General features: G+C 40.1%; 2 protein-coding genes across 7 annotated transcripts in view; one reads left to right on the top strand and one right to left on the bottom strand.

Moving 5' to 3' along the window:
• TRMT1L (tRNA methyltransferase 1 like) overlaps positions 1 to 5,938 on the bottom strand; it is a 35,562-nt gene extending 29,624 nt beyond the window's left edge. The window contains exons 1-3 of one of the 4 annotated variants that reach the window (XM_058539877.1): positions 5,492 to 5,938; positions 3,936 to 4,081; positions 317 to 427 (exon numbers count right to left, since the gene is read on the bottom strand). In XM_058539877.1, coding sequence (XP_058395860.1) covers positions 317 to 427; positions 3,936 to 4,081; positions 5,492 to 5,745 — 511 coding nt within the window. In that variant the 5' untranslated portion in view covers positions 5,746 to 5,938. The remainder of the gene's footprint in view (positions 1 to 316; positions 428 to 3,935; positions 4,082 to 5,491) is intronic. The other 3 variants (XM_058539875.1, XM_058539874.1, XM_058539876.1) reach the window with 3 other exon arrangements.
• A 37-nt stretch (positions 5,939 to 5,975) lies between these two features.
• SWT1 (SWT1 RNA endoribonuclease homolog) overlaps positions 5,976 to 23,375 on the top strand; it is a 93,226-nt gene continuing 75,826 nt past the window's right edge. Inside the window, exons 1-5 of one of the 3 annotated variants that reach the window (XM_058539872.1) lie at positions 5,976 to 6,033; positions 10,114 to 10,203; positions 13,887 to 13,970; positions 15,715 to 15,773; positions 21,358 to 22,099. In XM_058539872.1, the coding sequence (XP_058395855.1) occupies positions 10,123 to 10,203; positions 13,887 to 13,970; positions 15,715 to 15,773; positions 21,358 to 22,099 (966 nt within the window). In that variant the 5' untranslated portion in view covers positions 5,976 to 6,033; positions 10,114 to 10,122. The other 2 variants (XM_058539871.1, XM_058539873.1) reach the window with 2 other exon arrangements.

Genomic DNA, 23,375 nt, shown 5'->3' with positions numbered 1-23,375 from the left:
TATAAGCCTCCATATTATTTAAAGCACTGTTTTTTGGGATTTCTGTTACTCATAGCCAAATGCAATTCCTAACTTACAGAATATACAGCCCTTATATATCCATGAGATTGTAATTTCCTTGAGGAGTTGTGAGATAACTTATTCTCACAGCACCTTTGCTGAATTAGAATTTCTAATTTCCTGAACTAGAAAAATTTATTTTACTACTGCTCTAGTTTCATGAGAATAAACAAGTCTATTCTCAGCAAACTTTTTATGAGCCGAAAGATGGCAAACCATTAGAAATTACGAAAAAAAATTCAAAACACAGAAATACCTGTATCAAGATTATCTGAGTTCAATGAACTGGCAGAGTCAAAATCCCCTTCAGTGACGAAAGCTAACTTCTCTAGATCAGCAAGTTGCCTTTGAATTGAGATGTGTCTCGCTGAAAGGAAATTTTGAGAGTTAGAAGATTATGCTTCAACAATCTGTATTCTACCTCCATTTTTATTTGATCATGTCATAGAATTTTATACTTTTATTTCCTTAGCATAGTGCCCTAGTACCTTGATGGGGAATACTGCTGCAACTCAGTTGATAAAATGACAAGTGTACTGCGGAATGCAAAAAGTTGGGGAAAAACTCCATTGTGTAATTTCACAGCTTTAAAATTTTATACAATTATTCAATATAATTCTACAAAAAATGTATCTACTCTGTATAAAACACTAAAGTAAGAAACATAAGCCATGTTTCCTGTCTTCAAAGAACTTTCAATCAGGTAGGAAAGATTAATATGTTAACTACTAACTATAACAAGACATGATGAAATGAATACTTGGGGGAAAGGCAATATGATGCAGACGTACAGAGGGAAAAGTAATTAATTCCAACAAGTGCCTTGAGAATGTCTTCACTGAAGTGGCTTTCGACTGAGACTTAAGGTATGAATAGAATTTCAATATGTAGAGATTTGCTGGCTAGCCTTATAAAGTGAAGTAACCTCATGCGTCAAGAAATACCAGCCACCTCTATCCCACCCCCGGCCGGAATGCAGTACGTTTCGGGGATGGAGTTGGTAGAAAAATATGTAGCCAAAAATGTAGTAGAGATTAGGGAAAGCATAAATTCTATGCAAGTTAGTTTGGACTTTATTCTTCAGACACTGGTTAGTCTTCACAGGTTTTTGAGGAAGTGAATGATATTATCTGAATGTGGTATCTCTGGCTATAGTACCACGGATCAATAATTGAGGTGAGAAATTAGTAATCGAAAGGTACAGGAGAATAGAAGATAAAAAAAGAAGCCAAGAGGGCTGGCCCTGTGGCTTAGCGGTTAAGTGCACACGCTCTGCTGCTGGCGGCCCGGGTTCGGATCCCGGGCGCGCACCAACGCACCGCTTCTCTGGCCATGCTGAGGCCGCGTCCCACATACAGCAACTACGAAGGACGTGCAGCTATGACATACAACTATCTACTGGGGCTTTGGGGGGGCGGAAAAAAAAGAAGCCAAGAACTTAGGGCGTTAGAAAGGTCAAGAGTAAAATCAAAAATGATTCTAAGATTTTGAGTTTACATGGTTGAGAATAATGGTACCATGAACCAATGAAGGAAGAGAAAAAAACTTGTGGCAGAGAGGAATAGGAAAGGAGAAAAGGGAATTTATTTTTTACGTAGTGTTTGATGTACTACTGGTATTCATGTACTAAAGTCCAGTAGGCAGCTGACTTGTTTTTGGAGCTCAGGAGGAATTCTGAATAGATATGAATCATATATACACGTTAGATAAAACTATAAGCATGAGTTAGAAAGCCTAATGAAAAAATGTGACAAAGAGAACAAATAAAGCCAAAACCCAGTCCCAGTAATGCATTTTCAGGTTTCTCAAACACTACACATTCTTCAAATTAGATACTTATAAATTTTGGAATATATGAATAAATCTTTCCAAAATATAGTCAACATATTCTTGATTGGGGGTGTAGGGGAATGCATTCCCCAATGCCGCTGAACCCACTACTACTAATATAAATGGACACAATTTGGAAGTGAGGTATGGAGGGATGTAGGTATCTGTAAGAGACATTGAGGAAAAAGAATCAGGAGGGTAGATTCAAAAATAAAAGGTAAGGAGAGTGGCCAGCCCAGTGGCGCAAGCGGTTAAGTGTGTGCGCTCTGCTGCGGCGGCCCGGGGTTCGCCGGTTCGGATCCCGGGCATGCACAGATGCACTGCTTGTCAAGCCATGCTGTGGCGGTGTCCCATGTAAAGTGGAGGAAGACGGGCATGGATGTTAGCCCAGGGCCAGTCTTCCTCAGCAAAAAAAGAGGAGGACTGGCAGATGTTAGCACAGGGTTGATCTCCTCACCAAAAAAAAAAAAAAAAAAAAAGGTAAGGAGAATCAAGATAATGCAGAAGCCAAGAAAGAAGAGACGGTAAAAGAGAAATAACACTAAGTATCACAAATAGTTGTAGAGATCAAGAAAAGACTACCAGATTTAGTATTTAGCAGGTCTCTGGTGACCTTTAAGAAAGAAGGTTCACCTAAAGAAGGTTCAGTGAGGTGTTTGGGAGTACAAATGGAATTGGAAGGAGAAACCAAGTACAGAAAATCAGTGTAGATTATTTTTTTCAAGAAGTTTGGCAGTACAAAAAAGGAGATGGATGGGATCATAACTTGCTTTTTCTTTCTTTTTAAGAACAGAGAGACTTGAATGTGTATATCCCAAAGGAAAGGAACATTTACAAAGTGGGAGCCTGAATATATAAGACTAGGAGATGATAACTGATAGGAAAAGATACCCAATGAGATAGTTGATGATGGGATAAACCACAGGGCTCTCTAAAATTCATTATATACTTAAGTTATACAATTTAGAACCTTAAGTCTTTTAAATTCTATTCTTGAGGCTGCTACCTTCCTGCCTATTCCTCCATTCCCAGTTCTTTCGTTTATTCTTCTGTATAATTTGTGTCCTTTTTGCCTCCCCTACAAATAAACTGTAAGAAGGCAGAGGCTACACCTTATTCATCTTTGTAATGGCTAAGTGCCATTACTTGCACCTAGCAGGCACTAAGGTTTGTTAAACAATTTTTAAAAATCATTAGTTTTTGGGATGCATCAATAATCAACTGAGTCAATAATTTTGGAACTCAATTCAGCATTATCAGACATTCCTGCTCAACTTTATTAAAAGATAAATTTTTACCTTTTGTTTAAATGAGAAAAACAAAGAGCAACAAATGTTATGGTTAACTTCTTATACGAGGTATTGTTCAAATGATTTATAATGAGATATAATCTCTATAAACAGGCAAAAGTTTTCCCCATTTGACGAAAAATTTTTAATTGCTAGGTCAGACAATAAGATTTAGGCAATGAATCCATGTGTACAAACCAACCTATTTAATTTGTAATCATAAAGGCTTTTGGCTTCCACAGTTCAAAGATCTGTGTATGTGAAACAAGATATACAGTACCAAATAAAGTTGTGCTTATTGAAATCATTCTGACTACTAAGCAGTACAAACTAAGAGAAAGGGGCCTGGTAAATTAGAAGGAAAAAACTGAAAATCCTGTGGTCCACTACAGAAGAAACCTCTAAAACATCTGTCTAGGGCCAGCCCTGGTGGCCTAGAGGTTATTTAAGTTTAGCAGGCTCTGCTTCGGCAGCCCAGGTTCAGCTCCCGGGCACAGAATTACACTGCTCTGTTAGCAGCCATGCTGTGCTGGTGGCCCACACACTAAACATAGAGAAAGACTGGCATGGAGGTTAGTTCCGGGTGAATCTTCCTGCACACACACACACACACAGTTTTGTCTAAAGGTTCATGATATGCCTATATACATCTCCAAAATTACTTTCTTGTTCAAGATAGTAGATATCAGACAATCTGTACTTAAATCACTCAACCTTTCTGTAACACACTAATAATCTAGAAGTCAACAGGCAAACTTCTTGTTAAATCAGATGAGTCCAAGACGCTAGGAGGTTCTTTTACAACTTCTTCTGTTACTTTTTCCAAAATTTTCAATTCTATTTCAGATATGCCATCTTCATCTTGCCTAGTTAAGACTGATTTCAAAGGACTAACTAGACCATTTAAAAATAATTTTTTAAATGTGATTAATATATATGTCTAAAGCATTTCAGATTCCTCAACCATTACATATTTGCCCCAGTAATGCATTTTCAGGTTTCTCAAACACCCCACATTCTTCAAATTACATACTCGTAAACTTTGGAATTATGAATAAACCTCCTCAAACTATGTTTAACATATTCTTGATGGTGGGGAGGTGAAGAAAGCATGCCTTCCCTAAAGCTGCTGAACCACTTCTGATTAATATAAATATCCAATCTAGAGATGAGGTAGGAAGGCTAACCTACTTAGGAGAGTATATCCCCTTATCCCCCACTGTAGCTGTGGGTGAAGAAACAACTATTCTGCACCTACTAGCTCTGATCCTATATGATGAGAACGGGTCTACCTGAGCCATGCTGAGTTTGTCTTTTCTGTGATCAGCCCTACTTTTATATCTACTATAACAATTTATATGTTGCTTTAAAATTGCAAAATAATTCTATTAGACTATAACTATCCACGTGTTTTATAAACATTAAACTCCCACTGGCCTAGAAGTAGGAATGACAATGAATTAATTTAAGATATTTTGTTATAATTCAGAAAGAGCGTGAGGGTCAATTTACAGACCACAAAATCATTAAAAAAAAAAACTTTGTTAGATCTTATATTTAAAAATGTTCAGAACATTCTTAAGAAAGTATTATTCATCAATCTTTTAAATTCCTTTATGGTCCAATAAATCACCGCTTAGAAAACATGCCAGCACGTTCTGAAGCACAATAATATGGGCTATTAATTCTCAGCAGTTGACTTCTGAGGGAAAGCAGTACAAAATTCAACCGGTATTTATGTCTGAGGGAAGACATCCATAATTTAGTCGACTCTTTCTTAAACTACTCATCAGCCTCAAATTCTTTTTGGAAGCAAGCTGCTAAAGAAAATAAAATAATGAGAAAAACCCATCTGTTTCTATACGTCGAGGCATAAAAGCTAGTTGACAGCAATGGTTTCTAAATCTTGGCAGCTAGGATCTACTACAGTAAACGACGTCGCATTTTAAAGGACTTAGTGAACCATGGCAGACGGGACTGAAAGGGAAACTACCAAACTAGGTGCAACTTCCCATGTTTGTACCGGAAAAAGACCCCCTTTAACGAAGAAGCCCTGAAACCTCATTAATTTCTTCTATACGCAGCACCCCTGGCCTCACATATCCTTCACCGTGACGTCCTCCAGGTTTGTGGAGATGCCCTCTCCCATTCTGTACCCGTTTTACCCGCTACACGGGTCCCTCCTTCCTCCCCCCATTTCCTTAAACCTGCTTTTCTCCATATAAACCATCCCAGTGAAGGGCCTCCCCTAACCCCCAGCAAGGCGCACTTTCTCGCTCCTGCGGCAGACACATCTGGGCCTCCTGCACTTACTGCTTTCAGCCTCGTCAGGGGCAGAGGCTAGGGACGGGGACAGGGCCGGAGCCTGGGCCAGGGCAGGGGCTGGGGCTGGAGCCGAGGCCGGAGTCGGAGCCGAGTCCGGGGCCGGGGCTGAGGCCGGAGCCGAATCCGGGGCCGGAGGTGGGACCCGAGCGGAGTCCGGGGCCGGGGTCGGGACCTGGACCTGGGCCACCTCCACCTCCTCCTTCTCCTGGGGTAGCAGCTCCTCCTCCGCCATATTCTCCATAGTTACCGCCTCCGTGCCAGGCCCGCCCGGGGACTAGGAGGGGCTCACGGCGGGGTGAGAGAACTGGCGTGACTGCCCAGAGGGCTGGATCCAAGGAGTAGGAAAGCAAACGGGGTGGGCGGGATGCGTGCAACAGACAAAAGACGAAGAACCAGTGACCAAATCCTGTCAGCGCAAAAATAACAAGCCAGAGGCAGCGGTTCGCGTTCCGTCCGCTTCCCTTTCCCCGAGGCGTTACGGCGCCACCATACACCGCGCAGAAGCGTACTGGGGACGGCGTCCAATGAGGTAAGAGAGTTCCATTTCCGCGGTGCGTCTCCGTTCCAGCCGTCAACCTCCGAAGCCAACCAAGACTACAATACCCAGCGTGCACCGCGCCGCCTGGGGGGTGGAGCCGGAGTTCCAAGTCCTTGGAGGAAGTAAATGGAAAGCTTAACAAACGCTCCTGAACGTTGGAGTGGTAGTCTGGATCCGAGCATAGAACTACATTTCCCAGCGGGCATCGGGTTCGGGGGGTCCCTTCCACTAGGCCTGGGCCTCCGGAGTCGCCACCGCCGCCGGCGCAATAAGGTAGGGAAGTGGGGGTTCGTTGACGTTTTGGTGGGCCGGCCCCCGCACCTCACTCAGGTCCCTAGCCGGCGGCCAGCCGGAGTGAGGATTTAGGGGGCTCCTCGGCGTGGGCGGGGCGACTCTGTGGGCGGATCCGGATTGAGCCAGCTCCGTGAAGGGTGTGGTTCTGGCCGGGCCCTGCCTCTGGGGCTGTTCCTCGCCCAGCGTTAGGGTCCCGTCTGTTCCTGCGGAGCCCGTGGGCCGCGGCGCTTTACGGGCCGCTGACGAGATTGCTTATCAGTCCGGTTGACTTGGAGTTGGAGTCTGCTTTTTACTTCGCACCCTCATACACATCGTGACCCGAACATTCTTTTTCTTTTGTTTTTGTTTTTGCTTTAACCTACATATTCCCAGTATCATCAGCGTTGCGCTGTGGTTGTAAGCGTCCTGTGGATAGGGATTATTATTATTATTGTTGTTGTTGTTATTATTGATGCCCTACGCTTGTATTTATTTATGTAGGCTTTTAGTAACCAGAGCCCTGATTGTGTTGAGCTTCGGAGCACTCGATTTGATGCGATTCTGATTCCCCAAGGCATGTGCCAGTGAGTCGTCCCCTGGCCTCCGTATTTCTCTTCCCTGTAATCTCGGGGCCCGCTTGAGTTTAAGCCTCACTCATTCAAGCCCACTGAGGCAGACGGGAAAAACAGAGAGTTTTTTAGCTGCTGTGCCTGGGACTGGTCGGAACGTCATAGGCAGCAGGGAAGGAGAGGGAAGCCCCTTTTAGTCTCAGGTACGAGCCTCACCCTCCAGTTCGGTTTATCTAGTTAATAGAGCTGATACTTAATGCTTATCTCACTAGTTTATTTCATACTTGTTTTCAGAACGCAGAGGAGAGCGGGTGTGATTATTTGGCACTTTGAAGCTCGAACAGGAATTTAGTCCTCCACGCCCCCTTCAGTAGTTAGGAAGTCTTTCTGGAGGGTTTTTATTCCCTCCTCCCCAGTTTAATGTAAACATGGTTTGTACCCTGGAAAGTTTTGTGAGTTATCATTCTAAAGCTTCTTAGTGCCCCCACCTCCAGCTTTTACTGGCATTCCTGAATGTATGGCTACCTCGCTGCTTAACAGTCAATTAAAAATGGGATAATAACACATTATAACTTATAGAAGTGAGTGGTGGCTAGCTATATTTGTCCAAGAGTCACTGATTTTTTTTTTTTTTGGAAAAGACCAGATGGTTAATTGAAAGCTTGATTCAGTATGTCAATCTCATCATTTAATACCAGCTGGAAACCAGAAGATGGAAAGGGTTAGATTTTAGTGTATGCCTTCTATGGGAATTTTAGTAAGACTTTCTAAGCATGATCTGTGATCTTGAGACATCCTAAAGAAGGAATCTTCAAAGTTTGAAGAATATTAAGTGAGTATATTACTCGTCTGTTGCTGCCTAAGTTGTCCTAAAGCTTAGTGGCTTAAAACAACAATAAACACTTATTACCTACAGTTCCTATAGGTCAGGAATTCAGAAATGGCTTTCTGGGTATCTAGCTCTGGTTCTCTCATGAGGCTGCAGTGAAGATAGCTGCCAGGGATGCTGCCATGTGAAGGCTTAGTTAGGGCTGCCGGATCAGTTTCCCAAAGTGCCAAAAGAATCTGCGTGGCAGTTGGTTCTTTTTTGGCAAGAGGCCTCAGTTCTTCCCTGGTGGGCCTCTCTATGGGCTACTTGAAGTCCTCATGACATAGTGGCTGTGTTTGCCTAGAGTGAACAATTCAAGACAGAGAAAAGCAGAAGCTACAAGGTCCTGTTTGACCTAGCCACATACGCCATATAGCAGTATCAGTTACACAGGTAAACCCTATTTATTGTGAGAGAGGATTACATAAGAGCGTAATTACCAAGCAGCAGAGATCATCAGGAGCAATTTTGGAGGCTAGTCAGCACAGGAGGTCTCCCCTCTTTTAGTTTATATGTTGATTTTCATAAAATCAATATGAATTTCACACTAACAAGTATAAAACATTCATCATGGTAAACATACAGGTGTTTTTCCTTCAGTAGTCCACTATCTGTGGTATTTTTTTTCAATTTCCCTTGTGAGGAAGAGGTTTAAATTAGCATTATTTCGTATTCAAAGCAACAACATCAGACCAACAGGGATCAGTTTAAATTGTAAAAGTTAACATTATAACCAATCCATTGCCTCTAAGCAATTCATTTCGTGGAAGTTATTGTTTTGTATTATACCTTTTTTTCCCATGGAATGGAATCCTGGGAACAAGAAAGGGAAAAGAAGATTATTACTCTGATCTGAGAGCTAAATTGTGAATTCAGTTATTTCCATAAACTATCTTACAAAGCAAAAGTTCTGGGTAATTTAGAATATGTTCTTAGAGGTCTGTGTTGAGGGACCGGCCCGGTGGCATAGCGCTTTAGCAGCCTGGGGTTCACAGGTTCGGATCCCGGGCGTGCACCGATGCACCACTTGTCAGGCCGTGCTGTGGCAGTGTCCCATATAAAGTAGAGGAAGATGGGCACAGATTTTAGCCTAGGGCTGGTCTTTCTCAGCGAAAAAGAGGAGGATTGGCCTTGGATGTTAGCTCAGTGCTGATCTTCCTCATACACACACACAAAGTCTATGTTGAATATTTTTTTATAGATTTTTACTGTTATTAGCTCTTCTGTTAGCTATCAGCATTTGCCTTCTCTTCATAGTCATCAGAGTATTCTAAGAATTTGATTTCATATAATTGATCATTCTTTTATAGAACTTCACTTACTGTGATCATGATTGACCAGGAGGAATTGCAATTGCTTGGTTTCTAGCCATTGTTATGTTCATAGTCTCGATACACGTCACTACCAGCAATAAACTCTCCCTTGGGTTTTGCTTCTAGACCCCTTTTTTATCTTCCTGCCCCAGCAGACCTAATGATGTTCCCAATCTCTGGCCTCTGTGTTTCAGCAGAGGATGCTTCTGGTGCACACTAACTTGAGAATGTTTATGACCATCGGGGATGCTTGTGTTGTCTTATTGCTTTGTTTTTTTTCCTGTGAGCAGCTAACAGTATTGACTTGATCCAGAACAGGGCTGGCAAAGTGAGACTGGGAGGGGAAGTGGAAGGAGGAAGTGCAATGGGCAAGAGTTGAAAGTGGCTCAGAATGAAAGAGTGAATGTTCTTCTGAGGAAGAAAACTTCACTCATTCATTTACTGAGCGGGCATTTATGGGCACCTCCTAAGTTTTTAATACAGCATACTCTTCAAGGAGCTCAGGGTCTAGTAGAAAGACAACCACATAAGCCAGTGTTTTTTTAGACTCTACTATATACTACCCTGTGCAGGGTATTTTTTACGTCTGTTGTTTCATTTGAGTCCCTCAAAGACCCTCTGGGATGGCTTATCACTATTTACATATAATGAAAGTGGGGTTCAAAAAATCCTTATGATTTGCCTGAAGTCTCACAGTGAGTGACAGAGGGTGTGTCAGGAAAATAAAGACTTATGACTAATTGGTGTTGAGATGTGGGTGGGGCAAAATACTGCAGTCCTGCAGGCAGTTGAAAACGGTGATGTGTTTCTTGAGAGAGAAGTCAGCGTTACAGGCATAGTTTTGAGATTCATTCCTAGAAAGGTGATAGATGAAGCTGAAGGAGAGGAACAGATCTTCATGAGGGAGAATGTAAGTAAAGTGGAACAATGAGAGCATTCTGTCATCTTGGGAATGGTTAGCAAATGGAGATTATTTTGTAAAACTCCAATCTTTATATAACCAAAAGAATAATTTCTAACTTTTTTTTTGTTTTAATGTTTACTTTAGCTTTTCAAAATGTCCAACAAAGAATCTTGTGGAAAAAAGGACAAGTCTCGGAGAAAAGACACCACCTCATCACCCAACTTTGATGAAGAAGTAAGAATTTTGATTTACTCACCCAAAGATACCCTTTTTTAAAGTTTATTTTTGTCTAATGAAAAAAATACACCTCAGTCTTTTTTGTGTGTGTGTGAGGAATATCAGCCCTGAGCTAACATCCGTTGGCAATCCTCCTCTTTTTGCTGAGCAAGACTGGCCCTGGGCTAACATCCATGCCCATCTTCCTCTACTTTATGTGGGATGCTGCCACAGCATGGCTTGACAAGTGGTGTGTCGGTCCACGCCCAGGATCCGAACCTGCGAACCCCAGGCCACTGAAGCGGAGTGTGCGCACTTAACCGCTATGCCACTGGGCCGGCCCGTACACCTCAGTCTTAAAATGAGATATGTAAACATTTTGTTCTGCCCTTCTGACTAAGGAGAAGTCATCTGTTTTTCCCATTCTTTACTTGCGTTATTTTATTTATTCCTCACAACTCTATGAGATAGGTACTGTTATTATTACACAAATGAAGAAACTGAGGCTTAGAGAGGTAAGTAATTTGCCTGGGCATTCCTGACTTCGATTCTAAGTCCCCAAATCCTCCTTTTCATAGAAACAACTCACCATTAGAGCGTTTTCCACATCTTCTCCCTTCTCTGTTTACTCAACATGGGATAGGATTACATGCTCAGTGGTCAGAATGGGCTACCCTGTGCAGGGGAGGCCACGGGTAGGGAAGGCATGTGCATCGTGTTCCTTTTTCTCCTACTCTCAGCACACTGCCTTAGAAGTGGTTTGGTAGATGAAATTTAGAATATCTAATTAATTGAGCTGGGTGGGTGTTGTCTCCAGGAAGCAAGACTGAAATGTGATTGATGTAACCAAAACAAACAAACAGACAAACGAACCCTGCAATCAGTTTTTTATTATAAACTCTCTGAATAGTCTGCGTAGTGCATCATCAGAATTAGACAATGTTTATGCTATATTCTCATCCAAGGTGAGAGACTAAAATCTGGCAAAGGTGAATATTCACTATAAAAGTGATTTCTGTGGTAGTTCATAAGGCTTTTTCATCACCTGGATGAAATATTCAAAAGATCATTACACTTTCTGGTGTTTTTTTCCTTGCTTACTAACTTTCCAATTACTAATTTGGCCTCCCAGCTACAGTAATAATTGAAAAGGAGACCCTGGAGCATGGCCAGACAGTACTCTGGTGTCCTTGATTTATTTATTTTTTATTTTTTAATTTTTTTAAATTTCATTTATTTATTTTTTCCCCCAAAGCCCCAGTAGATAGTTGTATGTCATAGCTGCACATCCTTCTAGTTGCTGTATGTGGGACGCGGCCTCAGCATGGCCGGAGAAGCAGTGTGTCAGTGTGTGCCCGGAATCCGAACCCGGGCCGCCAGCAGCAGAGCGCGCACACCTAACCGCTAAGCCACGGGGCCGGCCCAAGTGTCCTTGATTTATATATCCCCTATTTGACACTAAGAATTGGTGTGCTTTTTGCAGTTCTCCTATTCTCTCTTAACCTATTTGAATCAGACTCTTTCTTGCCATCACTCCTCCAGATTTGCTTTCATCAGGGCCAGCAGTGTGTTCCATGTTGCTAAATCCGTTGATCAGTTTTCAGACTCCATCTGACTTGACCCATCACAGTATTTGACATAGCTGATTCTATCTTCTCCTTGAAACACTTTCTGTACTTAGCTTTTTGAGACACTGCACTCTTTTGATTTTCCTCCTCAATGGTGATGGCTTCATGGTGTCCTTTGCTGGTTCCTCCTCATCTTCTTAAACTATAACCTTTCAAGTGCTCTGCCTCAGGTTTCCCAATTTAGTAAATTGCAATTCCATTGTCTCGGTTGCTTGGGCCAAAACCCTTGTGATCATCTTCTACTTGCATCAAGTCTATCAGCAAATTCTATCAGCTTTCTCTTAGTAGTATATTCAGAATCTGAATTCAGTAATATATTCAGAATCTGCCTCCTCTACTGCTATCACCATGATCTAGACAATCACTTGCTCTCCTAGATTATTCCAGGGGTTTCTAAATTGATCTCCCTGCTTCTGCCTTTGCCTCCTGGTGTTCACTTTTTTTTTTTTTTTTTTTTTTGTGAGGAGGATCAGCCCTGAGCTAACATCCATGCCAATCCTCCTCTTTTTGCTGAGGAAGACCGGCTCTGAGCTAACATCTATTGCCAATCCTCCTCCTTTTTTTTTTTTTTTGCCCCAAAGCCCCAGTAGATAGTTGTATGTCATAGTTGCACATCCTTCTAGTTGCTGTATGTGGGACACGGCCTCAGCATGGCCGGAGAAGCGGTGCGTCAGTGCGCGCCCGGGATCCAAACCTGGGCCGCCAATAGCGGAGCGCGTGCACTTAACCGCTAAGCCACGGGGCCGGCCCACGTGTTCACTTCTTAACACAGCAGTAAGAGTGATCCTATTAAAGTGTAAGTCAGATTATGTCACTCCTTTGCTCAGTACTTTCTAGAGGTTTTCCACATCATCCAGAGTAAAAGCTCAAGTCCTCACAGCGTCTGACAAAGCAGCCTGCTCTTTCCATCTCGTCTCCCTCTCATTCTCTCTTTGCTTTCTCCACTCTGTGGCTTCCTTGCTGTTGTTCCAATAAGTCAGGCACATTCCTGCCTCAGAGCCTTTGCCCTTGCTCTTATTCTCTTTGAACTGAAAACGCTTTCCCTAAATATTCACACAGTTTGTTCCTTCACTTCTTTAGGTCTCCATTCTCATGTTAACTTATCAATGGGGCCTTTTCTGACTATATATAAAATTGCAACTGCTTCCACCCCCACCTCCCAGTCCTTCCTCACCCCTTTCCCTGCTTTATTTTTTTCCGTAACATCATCTGACATACTAAATATATTGCTTGTTTATTTGTAAATTCCTGCAGTAGATTTTAACCTCCATGAGGGCAGGGACTTGATTGTTTTTTTATTAATCTGTCCCCACTGTTTAGAATGTCTTTGGTACGCGGTTGGTACCAGACTATGTTTGTCCTGAGTCTGTTGAATTCAGGATCTACCGAAAAATAGCTGGATTGGGCCGGTCCCGTGGCTTAGCGGTTAAGTGCACGTGCTCCGCTGCTGGCAGCCCAGGTTCAGATCCCGGGCGCGCACCGATGCACCACTTCTCCGGCCGTGCTGAGACCGCGTCCCACATGCAGCAACTAGAAGAATGTGCAGCTATGACATACAACTATCTGCTGGGGCTTTGGGGGAAAAAAAAAGGAGGAGGATTGGCAATAGATGTTAGCTCAGAGCCGGTCTTCCTCAGCAAAAAGAGGAGGATTAGCATGGATGTTAGCTCAGGGCTGATCTTCCTCACAAAAAATAAATAAATAAATAAATAAAACTGTTTAAAAAAAAAAAAGAAAAATAGCTGGATATATGATTTTGCTTTGTAGAAGACTGAGTCCCATCATGGCATTGCCACAGGCAACAAATGCCCATATCTGAGATGTCTGCTGGCCTTTGCTGTAACATCTGTATCCCATCTCATCTCCAGTTCAAGAGTACCTGTGTCTTCTGATTTCTAGTTGAGATTCCCTTCCTCTTACCAAAGTTTGTGTGCCTTTAAACATTGTTCCCCTCTGAAGTTTATTATTAAGTAGAAGGAATGTTGATTTATAATAACAGTGATGAAATAATGCTGTCTTATGCTGTGCTTTATTTTGTGCTTTTCTTTCTTTTTTTCCAAATGGCGTTCTTAGGGTAAGAAAGAGAGAAAAACCCCAGCAAGTTCTACTAGTTCACCTTGCTCTGTAAGATCTGTTTCATCAGAGAAGAGAAAACTGGTGAGTGTTTAAATACTGTAACTAAAAATTATTTATATTAAAGTTTAATACACAATTAGAAGGTTTATGATACTATAAATTGCCCCACTACTTTTCTATTAATTTTTCTTTGTATTATACTTTAAGATAGCCAATAGAAAGAAAACCAGTGTTTTTTATTCTCTTCCTTCTACTCATCAAAAAGCATTTATCAAGTTCTTTATTTCTTTTGCTGATAGACCCTATCATATGGGATTAGACAACATGGATATAAATTTAGACAGTTTTTAAATCTTTTCTTATATATGGTTATATTTGTCTTTACAATTTCTGTTTGAGGTAGCCAAGCCAGATATAGTGTTTGCATTTTCAGATTCAGAAATTGAGATCAAGAAAGTTAAATGACTTGTCCAAGGACACAAAATTGTATACAGCAACAGAGCCAAGTCCAGAGTTCTTTCCACTCCACAAATAATTAGAAACAGTGACAGCAGACTAAACACGTTAAGCTAGTGCATGGGTGGTTGGTGAAGTACTTAGCACGTTCAAGTTGACGTTAGGTGTATATTGGGATACCTACCTCTAGTCGTTGTGGGTAATAAAAGAAAGTAGTTGTGAAAGTTCCATGAATACAGAATTGTGTTTTTAAGAATTTGTTTGTTTTCAAATAATCAAACTGCTGTTTGAATTTATTGATGGTATATTAACCTTCTTAAAACACTAATTTCGTCCTATTTCTCCTCTGTTGAAAAATCTTCACTCACTTTTTAGTTTGTCATTCAGTGCCCTCTTAATTCAGTCACACTTTATCCAGTTTTCTTTTTTCTTCTTCCTCAAAAGTCCTTCTTCTAGCTAGGCTGGTTTATTTTCTTTCTGCTGAATTTACCCCAGTCGTCTCCAGCTTTTTAGAATGCCTAAGCATTCTTAGCTGAGAATGCTTTTTTCTTTTATCCATTAATCTTTATTCCATTTCTATACAATCGTTTTTTTTTTTTAATTTTATTTATTTATTTATTCCCCCAAAGCCCCAGTAGACAGTTGTATGTCATAGCTGCACATCCTTCCAGTTGCTGTATGTGGGACGCGGCCTCAGCATGGCGGGAGAAGCGGTGCGTTGGTGCGCACCTGGGATCCAAACCCGGGCCGCCAGCAGCGGAGCGCATGCGCTTAACCGCTAAGCCACGGGGCTGGCCCTCTATACAATCTTTAGTGTATATTTTGTCCACCTTTTTTCCTAGGTGCAGTCCAACTTTTGATGATTGATGTTTTGAACTCTACAGCTTATTATCTATTCTTCTGCTTTGACATTTGGTTATGTCCTTACATTATTTGGACATATTCTTCTACTTTATACTTTATTCTTTTACCTTACTCTGAGCTCTTTATGACAGGGACTATATTCTGTTTCTCTCTTATTTTTCTTATGCCTAGCCCTATATTCCAAGAGTACATAGAGAGAGAGGGTGGTAGAGTAGAGAGAGTAGACAGATCTGGTTTCAAATCATGGCTCTGCTATTGACTTGCTCTGTGACATTGAAGAAGATATTTTGCTCTGTTTGAGCCTTGGGTACTTTATCTGTAAAATGGGGATGATGATAATATCTGTCTCACAAGGTTATTGGAAGGACTAAATAAATTATTGTGTCAACCTATTCACTGACACATAGGTATGGAAAAAAGTGTTGTCTCCCTATCTCCTTCCCCTGTAACTACAATACCAGTGTATAATTTATATTTTCTAAATGATACATTCTTTTTCTTTCAGAAATCAGATCATATAGACATTCTGTATTGTAATGTAAAAAGAAGACAAGAACTGAAAAGGTAAATTTCCCCTTTTTCTTGATATCTGTTTACTTTTTTGCATTAGAATTGTGAGACTAAATATTTAGATTTGCAAAATCCTATTTACTTTGATTAGTAATGTTTTTCATGCAAATATTTCTAGCTGTATCAAAGATTATGAGTATTGAATTTTCTTGTCTATGGCCATACCACCCTGAATGTGCCTGATCTCGTGTGAATTTTCTTAATATTAGTATAAATTCAAGAAAAAGTTGAGTAAAATACAAAGTCTATCAGAATTCTATACTGTGTAAATGACACTTTCAAATAAAATGTACATTTTTATCTCAAGTGATTTGATCTTGACACACTTTTATAAGACACATAACTTCATTACATATAGTAATGGAAGAAGTCATGAGGCTGATTTAGAAATGTTGGATAAATTATTTTTACATATTACCCGTGAAGAGAATATGTAGCTTATTGAATTGATTGATATGGCTTTAAAACCGTGTTAGTTAAACTGAATGTGTCTACAACTAAAGAACTTGGGGGATAGGAGAATAATGGAGATTATTTTTCTTTAATTACTGTATTCTTTGGATAAAAATTTCAGAGGATTTTGTGGTAAAGGAATTTCTTGCCACTAATGGGGATAAATAAGTATAAAGAATATAATGCATGATAAAAGTTGGTAATATCAAGGTTTCTCCAAAAATAGGGAGTTATGGGAAAACAATTAAAATGGCATTAAGTATGGAAATAAAAGTTCTGCTTCCCAGACAAGGTCAGTTAACGTTTGCTAAAAACAAAAAATCCAACTTGCCTCTGACTCTTCTTCAGCTTTTCTTTTGAATCGTCTCCTTCTATTGTTTGTGATACTTTGCTTCTGTATTATTATCTGTGGAAGTATATTCTGTCACAGATTTCATGATATATTGACTAATACTTTCTAAGTTTTTTGAACTGGATTTTTAATGCCTTTTGTAGTAGTATCCTTTTTTGCGTGTGTGTGAGGAGATCAGCCCTGGGCTAACATCCGTGCCCATCTTCCTTCACTTTATATGGGATGCCGCAACAGCATGGCCTGCCAAGCAGTGCATCGGTGCGCCCAGGATCCCAACTGGTGAACCCCGGGCCGCTGCAGCGGAGCGCATGCAGCTAACCTACTTGCGCAACCGGGCCGGCCCCATAGTATCCTTTTTATAAAAAATTTTAAGCTCTAAAACACTGTTTGATTTGCTTAAGGGCACATTTTCCAGCCCTTGATTTTATATCCATGTATAAGAGCGTAAATAGACTTCTGATCTATATACTACCCCCTTAGACTTGTTCATGTAGTCTTTGGGAGGAGGAAGAAATAATATTGTTGAATTATTTTGAGAATAGGATCTAAATTATTCTAAGGAATCATGGGGTTCGACTTGGCTTCAGTATTTACTCAAAATCCGCTATTTGGCTTCAGCCCTTGCAACGCTGAGTAGTTGAATGCCTACTTACTTCAACCACATTTCTGCATCCCTTAACCCACGTGTGATCAATGACCATGCCGTTGTGCAGGTTATCATCATATCTAATCAGGGTAACAATATCAATAATATCAACAAGGCATGGCATTTAGATTAATTGTTATTATCTGAATATTCACTTCCAAATATTGGCAAGCACTCTAGATGTAACCTGTAGTGAAATTTTCTTCTGTCAAAGACAAACTGTATGACATTTAAGATGTTTTAGAACTGCCTTGTCATGTACTTTAACAATATGGTATAGGAGCTATTACATATTTAAAAGGTTGCTTGGACAAAAGAAAGCTGTAATACTGTGCTTTGCAGACATTAATATCAATAGTGCAGGATTTCTAACAGTCATTGTTTGCCTGCAGAGAAAGTGGTTCACTTGCTGTTGTTTACTTGTTGTAGAAGTAAGCAAACTTATTTGCCTTAAGGTTATAAGTATTTCTTTATGGTATATGGCATCTTCTATAAAAATCTCCATCTTCAAATCAGAGGAGGCCCCGAAATTGGTGTGCAAACAGCGAAAGCTGAGATGCAGATGCAAAATCAGAATTTTGTCATCCTGAAAACTAGTTGCATTGTACCATTACCACAATTCCAGATCCATGGTTTAAGTACATAAAGATATATTAGCAATAAAAATATAGGAAGGGCAGTAACCTTAAGTCTGCTTTTGAAAAGGCTCAGAAAGCATTTCTATGAGCAGCACACTTTCAGTTTGTGGGATTTTGTCAGTAAAATTGCATCATCATCATCGACCTAATCTTTAAGTCCAGGAGTTGAAAAGGAGATAAGTTTTACCTCAGTTACTATTAGAGAGATGGCACTGTTGCCATCAGCAATACCCGTTATTGGCAAAATTAGCCAAAAAGTACTTTATTCTTCAATTGACCGAAGTTGAAATTAAGCATATAATTTAGTATCCTAAATGTGCATTATGATGACCAATGGAGCAATCTAGGAGCTGATAATGTTGAGAAATTATTGATCCTGTGGCATGTTATATTTTAAAATGTTTACTAAATTTTAAAAATAATCTGATTATAATAGTTACATTTTGACAAAATTTCACATTCTTTTATCACAAGAGTTCAATCTAAGAGGATGATATTCAGCTTCAGCTGAATATTGATTTTACACTAAGTCATTGGTAAGAAATAAGTATTTGCTGCATGTCTAACATATCTAAAAAGATCTCAGAACTTTAGTATTTTGGGTTGCAAATATAAAACTTCATTATCTCAGTATAGCATTTCACAAAACTAGTTGATAAGAGGTAATTTTAAGATTTAATTTTATTGGTCTTTTAAAAGGTATTATAATATTGAGTTTTCATTAATTATGACCACGTAGAACATGGTGTGTAGATTGCTATGAAATACGCAGCACAGGGCTATTGTGAAGGACAAATAAAATAGGAATATGAAAATGCTCAGAGAACTACAAGGTCCTATTAAAGTTTTTGTTTTCTTTGTTGTTTCCTGATTTTTCTTTAATACATTCAACATCTTACATGATGTACTATTAGGTGCCAGGCAACATCCCATTAAAATTTAAAGTTTTGGGGCCGGCCCCGTGGCATAGCAGTTAAGTGCACGTGCTCCGCTGCTGGCGGCCCGGGTTCGGATCCCAGGCGTGCACCTTCTCACCACGTGTCAGGCCATGCTGTGGTGGTATCCTACATAAAAGTGGAGGAAGATCAGCCAGGTGTTAGCTCAGGGGCCAGTCTTCCTCAGCAAAAAGAGGAGGATTAGCATGGATGTTAGCTCAGGGTTGATCTTCCTCACAAAAAACAAAAAAAAAAGACTTAGGGGCAACTCCTATAAAAACTCTGAGATGTTTATAGTTTGCTCTTGCATAATTAATTATTTGGGAAGTCAGTTTCTCCCTTGCTGGGCTGTAAGCTAATTGGGGGTAAGGACTCTGTGTGATGTGTCCTCTGCTGCCTCTCCAGTGCCTAACAGAGTGACAGGCACTTAGAACACTCAAGGATTTATTAATATAAATTAATAGACTGTGTTTCATTGAAATTTTTTCCCCTTTCCTTTTGATGACAAAGTAGTATCTACTTTAATTAAGCAGGAACATATTATTATTACCTCTAGCTATTGCTGCTTCTAACATTTTAGTGCATTTATTTCTGGCCTTTTTACTATGCTTATTTAAATTGTTGAGATCATGTTATATACACAGATTTGTGCCCTGCTTGTTTTTTGCTTAATATTATATCAATATGTTCTGTTATGTCATTGAGAACTTTTTATAAACATCATTTGAAATGACTATGATATTCTATCATATTTGATAGAATGACATGTTTCTTAGTCATTTCCAAAATTTTAGCATTTACCTTGTGCCTGATTTTTTGCTATTATAAATAATCCTGAATTGAATATCTTTTTATTTATTTTCTTAGTCTATTTCTGATTTTTTCCCACCTTGGTTTAGATTTCTAAAATGGTAATTACCGAGAAGTCAAAGAATATGAATATTTTTAGAATTCTTAATTATATCATCAAATTCCTTTGTTGGAACTGCTATATGGTTTTGCATATCCACCAGGAACATATGAGAGAGTCCATTTTACAACTTCTTGCCAGTATTAAATGTTATGTTAACATCTTTGCTAATTTGATAGAAGAAAATGGTATCTTGTTGTAATTAGCATGTCTGTGATTACTAGAGAAGTCAGACGTTTTTCCCCAAATGTTTATTAGCTATTCTCTTTTTCCTTTTCATTAATTTTCTGTTTATGTCCTATTAGAGTCTTAGTACTTTTTTTTGGGGGGCGTGAGGAAGATTGGCTCTGAGCTAACATCTGTTGCCAATTTTCTTCTTTTTTTTGCTGAGGAAGATTAGCCCTGAGCTAACATATGAGCCCAACTTCCTCTATTTTGTATATGGGATGCCACCACAGCATGGCTTGATGAGTGGTGCGTAGGTCTGCGCCCAGGATCTGAACCTGCAAATCTGGGGCCACCAAAGCAGAGTGTGCAAACTTAACCACTACGCCGCAGGGCTGGCCCCCAAGAGTCTTAATCCCTTTTTTTTTCTTTTGTGAGGAAGATTAGCCCTGAGCTAACATTCGTTGCCAATTCTCCTCTTTTTGCTGAGCAAGACTGGCCGTGGGTTAACATCCATGCCCATCTTCCTCTGCTTTTATATGGGACGCCACCACAGCATGGCTTGACAAGTGGCGCATGGGTCCATGCCCAGGATCCGAACCTGTGAACCCCAGGCCGCTGAAGCAGAGTGTGCAAACTTAACCGCTATGCCACTGGGCCAGCCCCAAGAGTCTTAGTGTTTTTTGATGAGCTTTTTATTTACTAAGGCTAATAAACTGTCACATATATAACAAATACCATTTCCCAGTTCTTTTAATTTTATTTTTTAATATGCTAAAGTTTTAAAGTAAATAGTCATTTACATTTACTATTTTTCTTTGTGATTTTCCCACTGCTATTAAGTTCAGGAAGTTCTCTATTAAGAAATGAGATAGATAATCCTTTTTTTCCTCTGGTTTTTAAGGATTTAATATGAAGTATAACAATTATGATAATAATAATAATTGTGCACTTGAGTATTTAATCTGTTTGCAATTTATGTTGTCTGGTATTATAGAAAGCTGTAAATTTGTTTTTTTTACAAATAGCAAACCAATTATTCCAACACCATTTGTTGAGTAACCCTTTTCACTTCATTCTTTTTTTGTGTGTGTGTGGTGAAGAAGATTAACCCTGAGCTACATCTGTTGCCAATTTCCTCTTTGTTGCTGAGGAAGATTGGCCCTGGGCTAACATCTGTGCCCATCTTCCTCCACTTTATATGGGATGCTGCCTCAGCATGGCTTGATAAGCGATGCATGAGTCCACGCCCATGATCCGAACCCGCGAACCCCAGGCTGCCGAAGAAGGGGAGCACACAAACTTAACCACTACGCCACCAGGCTGGCCCCTCACTTCATTCTTAATGTAGCGGTTTTTTACTTTTTATGAAGTTTGTCAGGCCAGTTATGTCATTTCCTAGCTAAAATGATACAGTGCAACATTATGTGTAATTGTGTGTAATTGTAATGTAACATAGGTTTCTGTGCTGCTTTACAGACTGGATGTAGAAACTGACACTCCAAGAAAGAGACCAAAAATCAGTTCTTCATCCCAAGGACCTGTTAAACTCCAAGAAGCATCATCTTCAAATAACGATCAAATTATTTCACAGAGTCCTTCTTCAAATGGAACTAAAAAAGATATATGTAAATGTGTAGATTTTAAAGTTAAAGATGTTAAATTGACAAATGTTAGGAGTAAGCTTGACCATGGAAATAAAAACTTTAGCAGTTCGAAGATTGCCAAAGATATGAAACCTAAAGCTGAAGGCCAGACAAATGAAAAAAAATGGGCTCATTTACTTGCTCAGAAAGAGAAGATGAAAGAATGCAGGAAAGAAAGGTACACTAAATTTAGAGACAGTTCTGAAAAATGTGTTTTGGAGAAATGCAAGAGAATCCAGTTTTCTCAGGATTATAATTCCAACAAGACAATTAAGGAACCCCTTGAATCTAGAAGAAGGAAGATCAGTTTCAAAATCCCAGTAAAATCTCATGATACTCTCCAGAAGCTTGTAGAAGAAAATGTCTTCAGTTTAGACTGTAACAAGTCAAAGACTAAGCAGGAGAAAAATGAATGCCTGGAAGGCTCCCAGGTTTCATTAAATTTGACTAGGCACAAAAGAGAACGTTTATTTTCAGATTCCACGTGTAAGCAGACTGTTCATGCGTCAAGCGGAAAATATCATCATGAGCATCAAGAAAGTAGTGATTCAAGTTCTAGTGAAAACGTAGCTCAGGTAAGGTGGTACAAAATGAAGAATATAGGTTTTAGCAAAGAGTTTTAATATGGACAGATTTGAGTTGTTTTTGTTATTAATTGTGATCATAGAGGGCTGATTCAAATTTAGTCAGGAAGATAAGTATTCGTTCCTTGATTTTACCCCTTTAATTCCAACTTCCTTAGAAAGATATCCTGGTAAGCATCAAGGATCAGAAATAGAAGAGAATGTGTAAAAATGTAGAAAGAAGCAGTTGCAGACAGTCCTTTCAGAAAAGCACTGCTACAGTCTCTTCAGCAATTCCTAATCTCAGGTACTATAGAACGCACGGGGGTTAATATGCTGAGTAGCTTTAATAAGTTATTTTTTGAGTGCCCCTGTGTGCCAGGCCCTGCAATCCCAGTCTCTGTTTTCAGAGATTGGGGCCGGCCCCATGGCATAGCAATTAAGTGCACGTGCTCCGCTGCTGGTGACCCGGGTTTGGATCCCGGGTGCACACTGACGCACCGCTTGGCAGGCCATGCTGTGGCTGCATCCCATATAAAGTAGAAGAGCTTGGGCACGGATGTTAGCTCGAGGCCAGTCCTCCTCAGGAAGAAGAGGAGGATTGGCATGGATGTTAGCTCAGGGCTGATCTTCCTCGCAAAAAAAAATAATAAAAGCTGTTTTCAGAGATTTGTTCATGTGAGGAGACACACAAGCTGTCACCTTAAGTCTGATAAGTACTTATCAAGTAATATGGGATTACAGCAGGGGAGTAACATGGCCTTGGTACACTGTGGAGAGATTAGTTAAGAAAGGTTTACTGGAGGGGGTAACATTTAAACTAAGAACTAAAGAATGCATAGGAGTTATTCAGGTGGATGGGATGGGAAAAGGAGGGACGTTCCAGGCAAAGGGAACTACAGCTTAAGGAAGGGATGTGTTCTGAGAAATGTGTGGTTGGGTGATTTTGTCCTTGTGCGAACATCGCAGAGTGTACTGAAGGGAAACAAAATTTGCCATCCCAAAATGTGTGTCTTTAACATGAGGATTATTTTAGGCTGATTATTTTTAAGAAACAAAAGATTCAGAAAGTTTTTCATGTTACCTCCCCCTTAACTGCCTACAAGAATTAAGATAAAAAAACCTGTCTCAGGAAGTGAGCTGTCACTTTAGCACAACATGAACTAGGTAATAGAGAGGGAGGAACCTAGAAAAGCCTGTGTGTTGGGCTCCCCTTGGTGTTTGTCTGTTTCTGCGTGGCCAAAACAAACACTTGTTTTCCAAAGGTTTGCACCTTTTCACCTATTTG

The sequence above is a fragment of the Diceros bicornis genome, chromosome 4, assembly GCF_020826845.1.
Source record: "Diceros bicornis minor isolate mBicDic1 chromosome 4, mDicBic1.mat.cur, whole genome shotgun sequence".
NCBI lineage: Eukaryota > Metazoa > Chordata > Mammalia > Perissodactyla > Rhinocerotidae > Diceros > Diceros bicornis.
Note: the sequence above shows the minus strand (reverse complement) of the source record. Positions and strands in the feature narration are given on the sequence as shown.